The 13,814-nt window shown below is 52.9% G+C and overlaps 1 protein-coding gene across 1 annotated transcript; it reads left to right on the forward strand.

Moving 5' to 3' along the window:
- Positions 1 to 753: 753 nt before the first annotated feature.
- MFSD3 (major facilitator superfamily domain containing 3) lies at positions 754 to 4,191 on the forward strand. Its single transcript, XM_029914368.1, has 5 exons — positions 754 to 1,487; positions 1,760 to 1,907; positions 2,179 to 2,285; positions 2,966 to 3,075; positions 3,579 to 4,191. The coding sequence occupies exons 1-5, from the start codon at positions 806 to 808 to the stop codon at positions 3,750 to 3,752; spliced, it is 1,221 nt and encodes a 406-aa protein (XP_029770228.1). The 5' UTR covers positions 754 to 805; the 3' UTR covers positions 3,753 to 4,191.
- The last annotated feature ends 9,623 nt before the right edge of the window (positions 4,192 to 13,814 follow it).

The following is a 13,814-nucleotide window of genomic DNA, read 5'->3' on the forward strand; positions in this document are numbered from 1 at the left end:
AGAGTCCCGTCCCCCCCCCCCCCCCCCCGAGCCGCCAGCCCCCCGCAGCCCCGCCCCGCAGCGGCAGCGGGGGGTGAGCCCCGCCCACTGGGGGGTGTCTGGGCTGGAGGGTCTGCCGTCTTGGCTGTCACAGTAGGTGGTCCTGTCGCCATGGTGACTGTCGCCATGGCATCAAGCCCTAGCAGTGGCATTGGGGGTATTGCCGCGGCTGCCTGTCACCATGGCATCAGGCCCGGGGTGTTGCCGTGGCTGCGCTGAGGTGTGGGTGCCTATCACCATGGCATCAGGCCCAGGGTGTTGCCGTGGCAGCGCTGGGGTGTGGCTGCCACCATGGCATCAGGCCCTAGCTGTTGCATTGTGGGTATTGCCGTGGCTGCCTGTCACCATGGCATCAGGCCCGGGGTGTTGCCGTGGCTGCGTTGAGGTGTGGCTGCCTATCACCATGGCATCAGGCCCGGGGTGTTGCCGTGGCAGCACTGGGGTGTGGCTGTCACTGTGGCAGCAGTGGCTACATGGTGTCTCTGTTACCATGGCATCAGGTGACAGGTACCGTGATACCTGTTGCCGTTGCATCAGGTGACTCCAGAGCCTGGTCCAGTGCAGCCAAGCTGGTGTCCCCTCTCCTGCTCCTCGTACATGCGCCTTGAATTCCCAGGCTGAGGCCGAGGCCCATGCCTTAATCCCGGCTGTGCTTGGCCTCTCCCCTCGCCGAGCCCGATGTAACGTCTCTGTTTGTGTTCCCCACAGCCCAGCGGATCTCCCCCAGATCTCGTTCTGTTTGAGCCCCTCGGCCTGGGGCTGAAGGATGAACTCTAAGTATGTGCTGCTGGGGGGCCTGTACTTCGTCCAAGGGATGCCATACGGGCTACAGTCCGGCCTGCTGCCCATCTATCTCCGCAGCGTGGGCCTCTCCTTCACCAAGATCAGCTTCGCCAAAACGCTTTACCTGCCCTGGGTCCTCAAGATGCTGTGGGCTCCTTTAGTGGATCAGTACCACACCAAGCAGGCCTGGCTGATGCTCAGCATGTCTGGACTAGTGCTGGCCTGCCTAGCATGTGCCACTCTGTCGCCAGAGACCAACTTCCTGCCCATCGCTGTCATGCTGCTGCTCATGAACTTCTTTGCTTCTGTCCAGGACATCGCGGTGGACGGAGTAGCCGTTCGGCTCCTGGGGCAGGAGGAGATCGGGTATGGCAACACCATCCAAGTGGTGGCTTACAAACTGGGTTCCGTGCTGGCGGGAGGAGGCCTCCTGACCTTGATGCACCTGTTGGGCTGGGGGGTTCTCTTCTTGCTTCTGGCCACCATTTATCTTCTGGCCATACTGTACGTGTGGAGCGCTCCGGAACTGCAGCTCACGCTGGGACGGCCTTCCCAGGATGGCCAGCCCCGGGCAAGAACCTTTAACCCTTGGAGAATTCTCCAGGAGCTCTTCCATGTGCCGGGCACCCTTTGGACCGCTGGCTTTGTCCTCCTCTACAAGCTTGGTGAGTGCCTGCCCGGTGGGGTGGGGGTGGGGGGTTCCTCTAAGGAAAGGAGTGTTTAGAGTGGAGCACTCAGCAGGGCTGCAGGTGGAAAGGAGCTATTGGATGTAACAGCTGTAAATCTAGACAGGGTCACCCGCCGGGGCTGGGTTAGGGATCAAGCAGAGCCATTAAAGCTCCCTGTTGTGCGGTTGGACACCCCTGCATGCAGGGAAGAGTCTGATAGAGCATGGACTCGGCTGTGGCTCACCTGATGGTGTCCTTTTCCCTTGCAGGTGAGCAGGGCGCCACCACCATGTTCCCACTCTTCCTGCTGGACCATGGATTCTCCACCCAGCAACTTGGCTTCTGGAACGGGGTGGTAGCCATGGTCTTCTCCATCACAGGTTCCTCGCTGGGTGGCCAGCTGATGTCCAAGCAGAGGTTAAGTGTAGAACGGGGCTCTGACGCCTCCCTTCTTGTATGGGGCGAAAGGGACTGGTTTGTAGGTGGGGTGGGAGAGGCGTGTGTGGTAGGAGAGGGCAGTGAGGTGCCCAGCTGTGTGTCTGATTCATGATCCTTCCTCTCAGTCAAATGGGGAGGAACCAAACACAACCCCTCCACTTCTATTCTGCTTGCTCTTCCTTTGCTTGCAGTGTCCTGCTGCACTCGCTTCCTTAACCATTTCTGCATCGGGTTTGTGTCTTCTTTCCAGGCGGCCGCTGTCTCTGCTGAAGGCTCTGTTACTGCTCCGCTTCTGCAGCCTGAACTTGCAGACCTTTTTGGTCTTCATCTACGATGATGGAGTGTCTCTCTTCAAAGGTGAGCACCACCCAGCTGAGCAGAAGAGGGCTCCTCGTTGATATGGGGTGAAGGGAAAGAGGACAGAGAGGCAGTGCAGGGCTGGTCAGAAATTTTCCCTCAGAACTGTGTTCTGGAAAATTTTGATTTAGTCAAACTAAACCCACCAGAACATTTCAGTTTGGATCTGCTGCCGGGCTTCATGGCTGAACTATATCTTCCATGATGCAGCACGTCCGGGGACTCTCATGATGCACCCTGTCCTCCCTCCAAGAGGGAAGACCATGGTGCATCTTGGGAGATGTAGTTCGATATGGAACCCCAGCCTATAGAGGAGAATGGGAGTGTGAGGCATGCGAACTACATCTCCCAGGTGGCATTTTGACAGCATTTCCAAATGGAAATATTTTAGTTTGGGGCTAAAATATTTTACCAGAAAATCTAAATTTCATAGAAAAGTTCAATGAAAACAATTTAGTTTTTTCACAGAAGTTTTCATGTTGGGGGGACCCCTGTTTTCTGCCCAGCTCTTTCTGAGAGGTCCAGTGACTTGCGCATGGCCCCAGCGAGTGTCAGCGTCAGAACTGGGAGCAGAACTCTGGAGAAGCTGCTCCCAGTCCTGTGCTTGGGCCATGCCTCTCTCCAACCCTGAGCTGATCACCGCATTACTCCCCTGTTGCCATGTCCTGCTGTATGTGTAGGGGCTGCGATCCTGAGTATCTGTGTCCAGCACTTCATTGGAGGGCTGATCACCACCCTGGCTTTCAGCACCATGATGCAGTGCACGCAGAGGGCGGATGGCAGCATACAGGTACCCTGCAACCAGCACCTGTGGAAATGCGGCTCAAGAGGGACTAGAATCAATGGGCACTTCAGCCATCTGCGTCCCTGTCTGCAGACTGGGGATGTTAATGTAGTATCCACCAGTGTCAGCGGGCTGCTGAGACGGTTCACTCCTCCGTATTCGTGAAGAGCCCTGAGATCTGAGTCTCTGTCTGGCCCTCCCAGACGTGACTGCGCCCCGAGGGAGACATTATCTGCACTGGGCAGATGGGGAACACAGGCACAGAAAAGGGAGCTGAGTTGCCCAAAGTCACAGGCCACCCTGCTGCCTTGGAGATGAGGCTTGGCTCCAAGCTGCTGACGGGAATGACAGTCGGGTGCTTTCTGGAGCTCCTGGCCCTTTCCTGCAGCCCTCGGCTGGGCAGGGTTTAGACACTATCTAGGCTGCCTGGGTCTCTCTGTTTGACAGCTTATGTGGGTCTCTCTTTGTGTTTGCCACCCTTCATGCTGTTGTGTGTCTGCCCTTTGCAGGCCACTCATTACAGTTTCCTGGCCACCCTGGAAGTGCTGGGCAAGCTGGCATTCAGCACCTTTGTCGGGAGCATCGTGGACTGGCTGGGCTTTGCATCCAGCTTCTGCTGCTTCCTCTTCCTCTCCTTCACCTCTGTGCTCTACGTCCTGAATGTGCCTCCTGGCGGGAGCTGAAGGAGACATGCCTGGCCTCTCCAGGGATTCACTGTGGATGGGCCATGGGCCAGGCTTAAGGGATGGACGGCTGAGAATCTCCCTGGCTGGACATGCAGAGGCCTCGAGCAGGCGTATTAATTTGCACTCCTGGTGGACATTGGAGGAGCCTAAAAATGCCTGTGAAAATGAAACATCACAGGGCCAAATCCTAAGACACTGAGCGCCTTCTGCTGGAGCCCTCAGGAATTGCAGGGGCTCAGCATTTCCCTGTGGGTGTCTCCGCAGCTGTAACCAACGTCTAAGTAAGATCTTCTCCTCTCCCACCCCCGGTATGGCCTACACGCCTAGCTTTCACCAGAGCTGCGTTAGGGAGCCAGGTCGCGTCTGCGCCGAGCCAGGGGTCCTGCGCTCACACTCCAGCCTCTGGGATCTGAAATTAAAAGGTTTGTTTATTGAATGTGTCTCCTTCTCCTGCCCTGCACCACACTCACGTCCCCTTACTGAGAGAGTCGGAGTCCAGGCTGGGCCCTGCACTGGGAAGGGAGGAGCAGGGCTGTCGGTTACCAGGGCCAAGCCGTCACAAGGCTCTTGTCCATCGCGTCCCAGCTCCGGGGTTTGATGTTCTTGTTAAGGGTTAGACTGGTGCAAGCTGCCCCCAGCCCCATTGCAGAGAGCTCAGCTGGCTGGGTCTGTGCGTAGCAGAGTCCTGAGCCAGCAGGCAGGTCAGTCTCCCAGCTCCGCAGGCTCGGGGTGCTGTCTCAGGGTTCAGAGGAGAGGCACGTGACCAAGTGTGTCCAGGAAACGCCTGACGCATTGCTGGGGGGAGTTTTCTCCCCTATTAGAATAGTTACAGTATCCTAATTAGAGTAAGGATTAAAAAAAAGAAAACGACCTGGGCCCTGGCTCTGCTGCTGACTGACTAGGAGCATAGGACGTGGCACTGTATATTTTTACCCCCCGCGATGTTTGTTCATGCACAGTTATGTTTGCCCAGTGCTGCTGGGTGCACTTCCAGAATATGAAGAATGGCTAAACTTAAACCATGAAATACAAAGCTAAGGTCCCTGCCCCCCCTGCAATGCAACTGTAACCCGGCTCTCTCTGAGCGATGCCCCACCATGCCAATAGCACACAAACTAGTGCTGGTTCTAAAAGGGCCGGCTGACTCCACTGTTTCTAGTGTCTGTCATTTCTGTCAGACCCCTCTTCAAGGAACAACAGCGGTTTGAGAGGGGTCAGTTCCTGGCCTCTGTGAGTCCTTAGCCCAGAGCGCCTCTGCTGATGACGTAATACAGTTGCCTTTGCTGCCTCTGATCACACTCAGTGCCATTGTTCAGGAAATGGGGGAGTAGCATGAGTCCTGATCATATTACCCTAAAGCTGCTGCTTCCCGGAGCCTTTCATCCTCCTCCTATTTCAGTACTGCTCTTTCCCTTGAACGGAGTTGGAAAGTGGAATCGGATCGTAGAGCACTTTGAAATAGCTGCTGTCAGGGCAAAACTTCTAGAAAGAGCCTGTGAGAATACAGCTCATGTGCTGTACTCGTGTGCTCAATACACCCCCATTCTCAGAAGGCTGACAAGGGCGGGAGTTGAGCTCACAGTACATGGGGTAGAGAGAGACGCTCTAGCCTGGTGGTGAGAGCGCTCACCTGGGTGGTGGAAGCAGAGGCGGATTAAGATTTAGTGGGGCCCTGGGCACAAAGAACATTGGAACCCCCCAACCCTCCCCCACCACCACGGGGCATCGCCCCCTGCTCTTCCACTTCCCCCAAGGCCCCGCCACCTGGCCAGAAGCCGGGGGCGTGGTAAGAGCTGCCCAGGGAGCCCTGGACCCCCCCATCTGCCTGGGGCAGTGCACCCTGGTGGGCAGGGACACTGACCAGGGGCTGCTCTTGGGCACCCTGGTCCCCTGCCCAGGGCAGGTGGAGGGCCATGGGCTCCCCACAGCTGCCTGGGCTCCCTGGGTGGCTTTTACCACAGCCTAGGACAGTGGTCCCCAAACTGTGAGGTGCACTCAGTGGGGGACACAGAGGAACAGTTGGGGTGTGTGTGTGCAGTAGGGCCTGGGTCAGCCATTACGGGGGGTGGGGAGGCAGCACCACCCTGCCCTGCTTCTGGCCATACCCTAGCTATACCTCCAGCCCCGCTCCCAGCCATGGCCCCACTCCCAGCCCTCAACCGTGACCCCCGTCTTCTACTCCCAACTCTGGCCCCGGCTCCCGGGGGGAGGGGGGGGGCACAACTGAAAAAGTAACAATACATCCTGTTTCAGCCCCAGACATCCCAACTTTTGTGTCAAAACTGGGCATTTGTCCTAGTTGCTTGTCAACTGATCACCAGGTGGCAAGAGCAAACGGTACAAATGCCCAATCTTGCCAAAAGGGGCTCGGGGTTGGAGTGAGCAGCAGGGCTTGGGCCAGCTCTGCGTGGGGGAGAAGGGGATTTGGGCAAGTGGCTGGCGCTGGCTCCCCGTGGGGATGGAGGAGGAATGGGAGAGGGGACTCACCAGCGGGAATATACTCTCACTCTACACAGGCTCCATCCGTCTTCTGGCCTGGCCGGGGTAGGGCCTCAGGGGAAAGAGAGGAGCAGGGTGTGGGGCCAGAGTGCCAGCGCTCCTGGGGGGCCCCTGGGCACAGGCCCCGTTGGCCCACGTGGTAATCCGCCTCTGGGTGGAAGACGTAATTTCATGTCCTTACTCTAATGACCATTTATCCACAGTGGAACAGCTCCAACAGGAGAGACTGAGGATACCCCACCTCAGAATATCCCAGACCTCAGGAGCTAGGGGATTCTGCAATGCGGGAGACCCAAGTGCAAATCCCTTCTCCACATCAGGCAGAGAGGGGAATTGAACCTGGATCTCCCGCATCTGAGGTGTGTGCCCTAACCACTGGCCTAAAATTTATAAGACAGCTGCTGGGGCCATGTGCTCCTCCATTCATTTTGTAAATGGTGCCTGAGTCCCAACTTCTTCCCCTCCCCCGCCACCCCCAAAAAAAACCTATTTGGTGAATTTGCCTCAAATTTGTGACTAGTTCTGGCTCACTGCAACATGCATGTTTCAAGGAATTTACTTTAGCTGAAAAAATAAATCGCCCACCTCTAATTCTCAGGTCAGAGCTGGAGCCAAAAGCAGTTTAGCACCATCTGGGATGTTCTAAGGTGTTTTCTGGACTCTGAGATGGGAACAAACCCATAAAACGTCACTGAACAGTGAACAAACCTGAAACCACAAGAGACATTTCACTACTAGACTGAAAAGACAGCGACTCGTATCCCAACTGGCCACATCCCCTCTCCATGTAAACCCTACGGCCAGGAGCTCCTGAGGGGGGAGAGCTCTCTAGTCCCTCTGTTGCTGAAAAGTGTTGTCACAGAGCTTCATTTGTATAGGCAACTTACCCACAATTCTTCTAGTGGCTCTTGGGTGGTCACCATAACTAGCTAGGAACTTGGATTTTGGGGGGGGTAGTGAGCCCCCCCAAAGAGGATCACAAGGGGGAATGAGCTCATTTACAAGCAGCTAGGAGTCTGCTGAAAAGTCCCATGTGCTCTTGTCTTCCTGTCTCACCTGGGAGACCTTCTCACTGGCACATGGGAAGGGAGTTAGATGGACAGCTGCCAAAATTACTGGAGGGCAGGGCAGGCATTTTACTCTTTATTTGTGTATCTATCCTGTGACTGTGTTATTTCAAGTTGAACTGTTCTCCTAAAGAATTCGTTGTTTGCACAAAGTCTCAGGCAGCTTGTCAGTGGTGAAGTTCTGTATGTTCAGGGCACTGAGGGAGGCTGTTTCATTTCCCCAGAATTCTGGGTGGGACCTTGAGTGGGTTTAGTTGTTTGCCAAGAGGGACACTACATGTGTTCACCCACTTATTGCTGTGTTAGCCACCTGGCAGAAGGGGGACAGAGGATTGGAGTCGAACTTGTATTCAAATTAGGGAGTTCGTTCTTATTCCATCGGCCAGAGTTACAGCCAGTTCTGGAGCCTCTGGATGATTGGATCGTGCATCAGCATCGTTATGGCTTCTCTCCAGTCCAGGCTGGATGCTGAACTCATAGCTAGCCAATGCAGCCATCCATGTCCGCCCGGTATCATCTAGCTCGGCACTTGTCAACACAGAAAGTAATGGGTTGTTATGTGTCCACACCTGGAACTGAGCTCCATACAGATACATGCCTCTCAGCCCATCAGTTCCCAAAAGGCTGCAAGGGATCAGGACGTTTCTGTTCAGGAGGCCTTGTTACTCCTGAAGGAATTCTGCACCAAAAAATTAAAAATTACGCACATGATATTTTAAAAATCTGCAAAATTCTGCAAATTTTATTTGTCAATAAATAAATGTGGCTGCAGCATGGCCGTGGGGAGCATAGGCCACTGGCTGCATTGAGGTGGGAGATCACCCTGCAGCCCCCACCTCCCCTGGTAGAGGGACGCGGCAGTGAGGGTGCACCCCACCCTGACACAGTGCAAGGGTGGGGCTTGTCCCAGAAACATGCTGGGGCCCTGCCTCTCTGCGCCAGGTGCACCAGGTGTGGGTGGGCAGGCTCACCCCAGCAGGATCCAACTGTGGAGGGGCTTAGTGTGGGGGGATCCAGGTGTGGGTTGAGAGGGTTCTGTGCAGGGCAATCTGGGTGCGGGCGGCTCAGTGGGGGATCTGGATGCACAGGGGCTTGTTGGGGGGTTCCAGGTGCAGGGGCAATGGGGTTCAGCAAGGAGGGTCTGGGTGGTGGGGGAGTGGGGCTTGATGGTGTGGAGGGTCCAGGTCTGGGGGGCTTGTCGGAGGGGACCAGGTGTAGGGGGGTAGGGCTTGTCAGGGTGAGGATTCGATGGCCTGCTTAATGGGGGAGCCCCAGCTGCTGCCGAGGGGATGCCGCATGCCAGGCTCCGGCTTCCCCCTGCGATTCCCCTTTCCTTCTCCATTCCCCTCCACCCCACATTCCTGTCCCCCTGCCCTATTCCACCCCCTTCCTTCCCAGCGGTCTCTTCCCCCCGCCTCCTTTCCCCCACTCCCCCTTACCCACCCCCAGCGCAGGCACTCACTGTTGCACAGAAAACAGGAAGGCTCCCAGCACACAGAAGGAGAGCCCGACTGGCACTAGGACCCAGGAGGCAGCATTCAGCTGCAGAGTCAGTGGAGCCCAGCTGGGCAGCTCTGCACTTGCAGAAATGCGGGGGGGGGGGCAGTGGCAAATAACCCCGTGTGACCCCCATGCCTCGCCTCTGTTGGGGGGGGCAATCCCCGCGCAAAACTGCCCCCATGGTCACCCGCCACCCCCGTGCGGCTTCCCTGCCGTTTTCGGCAGGGAAGCAAAGGAATTGGGGTGCGGGGGGGGGTGTTTTCTGCGGGTGCGCAGTCACGCAGAATCCCCCCAGGAGGCCTGGTGGACTTTTTAAGATTTGTCTTGTATTTCCTTTTCTCGTTGCTGGACTGGTACCCGCTGCTGAGGTCATTCCCTGGGCGTGTAATAGCAGCGTCATTCTTCACGAATCTGAGGTAGTAGCCACTAAATCCTAGCAAGGGCTTGAGCTCTCGGTCACTTCGCAGGCAGGGCCGTGTAGCAAGAGCCTCTGCTTGATCAGGGGCTGTACTTACACCCTCCTGTGAGACTGTGTCCCAACTACATGATGGACATTCTGCAGAACTGCTGTATGTCAGCTGACGGCTTTAGTCCGTGGGCTCCAAGCTGGTCTAACGCTTCCGGGAGGCTTTCTTCATGCTCCTTCAGACGTCTCCCACAGAGAATCAGGTCACCATATAAACCATATAGACCAGGGTGGCCAACCTGTGGCTTCAGAAGATAATATACAGCTCCTGCTAGGAGCGGACTCGTGGGGAAAAATGGTGGGTGCTCAGCACCCACCGGCAGCCCTATCAGCCCCCCCCCCATGCCCCAGCATCTCCTGCCCACCGGCAGCCCCCCCCAATCAGCGCCTTCTCCTCCCTCCCCTGTGCCTCCTGCCTATTCCGATCAGCTGTTTCGCGGCATTCAGGAGGCTCTGGGAGGGAAGGGTGGAGGTGTGAGGACATGGCATACAGCCCCCCTCCCTCCTCTAGTGCTTCCGCCTGCCGCGATCAGCTGTTTCATGGTGTTGAGGAGGCTCTGGGGGGGAGGGAGAGGAGCGAGGATGTGGTGCGCAGCCTTACCCCTCCCTCTCCCAGCGCCATCTCCTCCTCCCTCCCTGTGCCTCCTGCCCACCACGATTAGCTGTTTTGTGACGCGCATGAGGCTTGGGGGTGGGGGTGGGGGAGGAGTGAGGACATGGCTTCCTCGGGGGAAGGGGCGGGAAGAGGCAGGGCGGAGGTGGGGATGGGGACTTGGGGAAAGGGGTGGAGTGGGGGCAGGACCTGAGACAGAGCCAGGGGTCCAGCACCCCTGGCCGGCACCAGTGTCTCCTTGAATAAAGCACACGGTGACTAGCTGGTGTCGAAATTTTTAATTAAAAATTTTTTTTTACACCATCTAACAATGGACGGCAAGTGCAAACGGAAAAGAAAATACACCAATGAAAATTGAGGCTTCCAACAGGAGTGGGAGAATAAGTACTTTTTCGTTGAACGTAATGGTAAGGCCACGTGTCTGCTTTGCCAGACGTGTGTCTCTCAGTTCAAATCTTCAAACTTGCAGCGTCATTTCGCTTCTAGCCATGCACATATGGATCAAGAATTCCCACAAGGTTCTGAACTCCTCACTTTAAAACTGAAAACTTGGAAAAAACAAACGGATGTAGAAGCCCAGTTCTTCACCAGATTTGCCAACCGATCACAGGCTGTAACATTAGCCTCCTATTATGTGGCCTGGCACGTAGCCCATGCGAAAAAGCCCTACTCTGAAGGAGAGCCTATTAAAACGTGTCTCACTGATGTGATTTCAATCCTGTCACCACAGAACAAGAATCTACAGAAGAAAATGTCTGGCCTGCAGCTTTCACCCCTCACAATAGAACGCAGAATCTCTGACCGGAACAGTGACATCAAATTGCACGTGCAAATTTGCACGTGCAAACTTCAGCAGTGTGAGTATTTGAGCATCGCTTTGGATGAATCGTGCCATGCACAGGATAAACCTTGTTATCGGTATTTGTCCGCACTGTGTCTGACGACTGTGTTGTAAGGGAAGAACTCCTCGATATCGTGTCACTAAAGGACAGAACTCGTGTATGAGATCTAAAGAAGGCGTTGATGTTGGTAGTTGCGAAAAGCCACTTGCCTTTACGGAAGCTCACTGCCATTGCAACGGACGGGGCTCCGTCCATGTGGGGATCTGCGAATGGATTAGTAGGGCTTTGTAAGTCTGACGAGAGCTTTCCCAAATTTTGGACATTTCACTGTATTATTCATCAGGAGCAACCGGTATCTAAAACTCTCAAATTTGATCATGTCATGAGACCTGTCTTACACATTGTGAAATTCATTCTCTCAAATGCACTCAGTCACAGACAATTTCAAAATCTAATTGAAGAACTGGATGAAGACGACTCCCCTGCCGATTTCACTGTGCAGATTGAAGGCTCTCGAGAGGTAAAGTTATTTCCCGTTTTTTCGAGCTCCTGGAACCAGTAAAATTGTTTATGGGGGAGAACCACAGAGTACAACCCGAGTTTACAGATCCTGGGTGGGTTCTAGACTTGGCATTTCTTGCAGACATGTTACTGCATTTGGATAAACTAAACGTGGACTTACAAGGAAAATTCCGGTTGCTGTCTGATCTAGTGCAAAGTGTATTTGTGTTCATGAACAAACTGCAGTTGTTTCACAGACAAATGCTTGAGGGACAGCTGACACACTTTCCCTCAATGTCACAACTTCAAACCAGATCAAAAGAAGATGCAGCAGAACCTCTAAAATGGAGCACAATTAGGTATGCGAGCGTGATTAAAGGTCATAAGGACAGTTTTGAGTAAAGATTTGCAGTGGAAAAGACTTCAAATCAGATTTCTGATTGACCCTTTTAGAGCTGAAGCCGATTGTCTGTCTGAAGCCCCCTTTAGTCACTGACGAAGCAACATCCCAGATGGAAATAATAGAACTTTTGGAAGATTTAGCTGTTACCACTCAAGAAAGAGATCTTGGAGTCATTGTGGATAGTTCTCTGAAATCAGAACAGGAGTACTTGTGGCACCAGCGGCAGTCAAAAAAGCGAACAAAATGTTGGGAATCATCAAGAAAGGGATAGATAATAAGACAGAAAATATCATATTGTCTCTATATAAATCCATGGTACACGCACACCTTGAATACTGCGTGCAGATATGGTTGCCCCATCTCAAAAAAGATATATTGGAACTGGAAAAGGTTCAGAAAAGGGCAACAAAAATGATTAGGGGTATGGAACAGCTTCCGTATGAGGAGATTAATAAGACTGGGACTTTTCAGCTTGGAAAAGAGGCGTCTAAGGGGGGATATGATAGAGGGTCTATAAAATCATGAGTGGTATAGAGAAAGTAAACAAGGAAGTGTTATTTACTCCTTCTCATAATACAAGAACAAGGGGCCACCAAATGAAATTGATAGGTAGCAGGTTTAAAACAAACACAAGAAAGTATTTTTTCATGCAATGCACTGTCAACCTCTGGAACTCCTTGCCAGAGGGTGTTGTGAAGGCCAATACTATAACAGGATTCAAAAGGGAGCTAGATAGATTCATGGAAGAAAGGTCCTTCAATGGCTATTAGCCAGGATGGGCAGGAATGGTGTCCCTAGCCTCTGTTTGCCAGAAGCTGGGATTGGGTGACACGGCATGGATCACTTGATGATAACCTGTCTGTTCATTCCCTTTGGGGCACCTGCCATTGGCCACTGTCAGAGGACAGGATACTGGGCTTGATGGACCTTTGGTCTGACCCAGTATGGCTTTTCTTATGTTCTTCTTAAGATGACAGATTGAAATCTGTTCAGAAGACAGAGGGGACTCTTACTTTCTGGAAATCTGTACCAAAGGATAAATACCCAAACATCAGAGGTGCAGCCCTAAAATTAATCTCGATGTTTGCCTTGACCTATCTTTGTGAGTCTGTTTTCTCGACACTCAAACGTGAAATCCAAGCACCAATCTGTTTTGACAGACAGCCACTTAAGAGAACTGCTGCGTGTGAGCACAACTGAACACAAACCAAACTTCAAGGGAATTGTTGAAAGCAAAGATTGCCAGAAGTCCCACTAAGTAAAAGATTAAGTTGTTATTATCGTTAACTACGTTATAAATGTATAATAAATATACATTATACATTATCAACTTACATATCCATTTATTTTGTGAATGGTGCCTCAGTGCTCACTTTGGGGTTCTTTGCTAAATTTCTTTGGCAAATTTGTGAATAGTTTTGGGTTTGCCGCAACATGCATGTGTGATAATGCAGCTCTGGTGGGACCCAACTGAGAGTGCCAATTCAGGACAAATTGCTAAAAACGGGGCAGTTCCAGCCCAAGGCTGGGGTTTATCCCACCTCTAAGGCAAACCAAACCAGCCAGACTAAGAGGACTTCGGTCTCACCCCACTGGCTAACCACAAGTCACACAAGCAATTCCCTAAGACACTCCAGTTTCCCAGTATCACCACCAGTGCCACTCATTATGGGGACAAATGATTATGAAAACCAATACCCCAATAAAAGAAAAAGGTTCTCCTGATCCCATAGGACCAAGCCCCAGACCCAGGTCAATATACAAATCAGATCTTACCCACAAATCATGCTGTTGCCAATCCTTTAGAATCTAAAATCTAAAGGTTTATTCATAAAAGGAAAAAGATACAGATGAGAGCTAGACTTGGTTAAATGGAATCAATTACTTACAGTAATGGCACAGTTCTTGGTTCAGGCTTGTAGCAGTGATAGAATAAACTGCAGGTTCAAATCAAGTCTCTGGAATACATCTCCAGCTGGGATAGGTCATCAGTCCTTGGTGTAGAGCTTCTGTTTGTAGCGAAGTATCAGGGGGTAGCCGTGTTAGTCTGTATCTACAAAAACAACAAGGAGTCTGGTGGCACCTTAAAGACTAACAGATTTATTTGGGCATGAGCTTTCATGAGTAAAAACCTCACTTCTTCGGATGCATAGAGTGAAAGTTACAGA

Source organism: Terrapene carolina, unplaced genomic scaffold (assembly GCF_002925995.2).
Source record: "Terrapene carolina triunguis isolate 2854851 unplaced genomic scaffold, T_m_triunguis-2.0 Scaffold58, whole genome shotgun sequence".
NCBI classification, from domain to species: domain Eukaryota; kingdom Metazoa; phylum Chordata; order Testudines; family Emydidae; genus Terrapene; species Terrapene triunguis.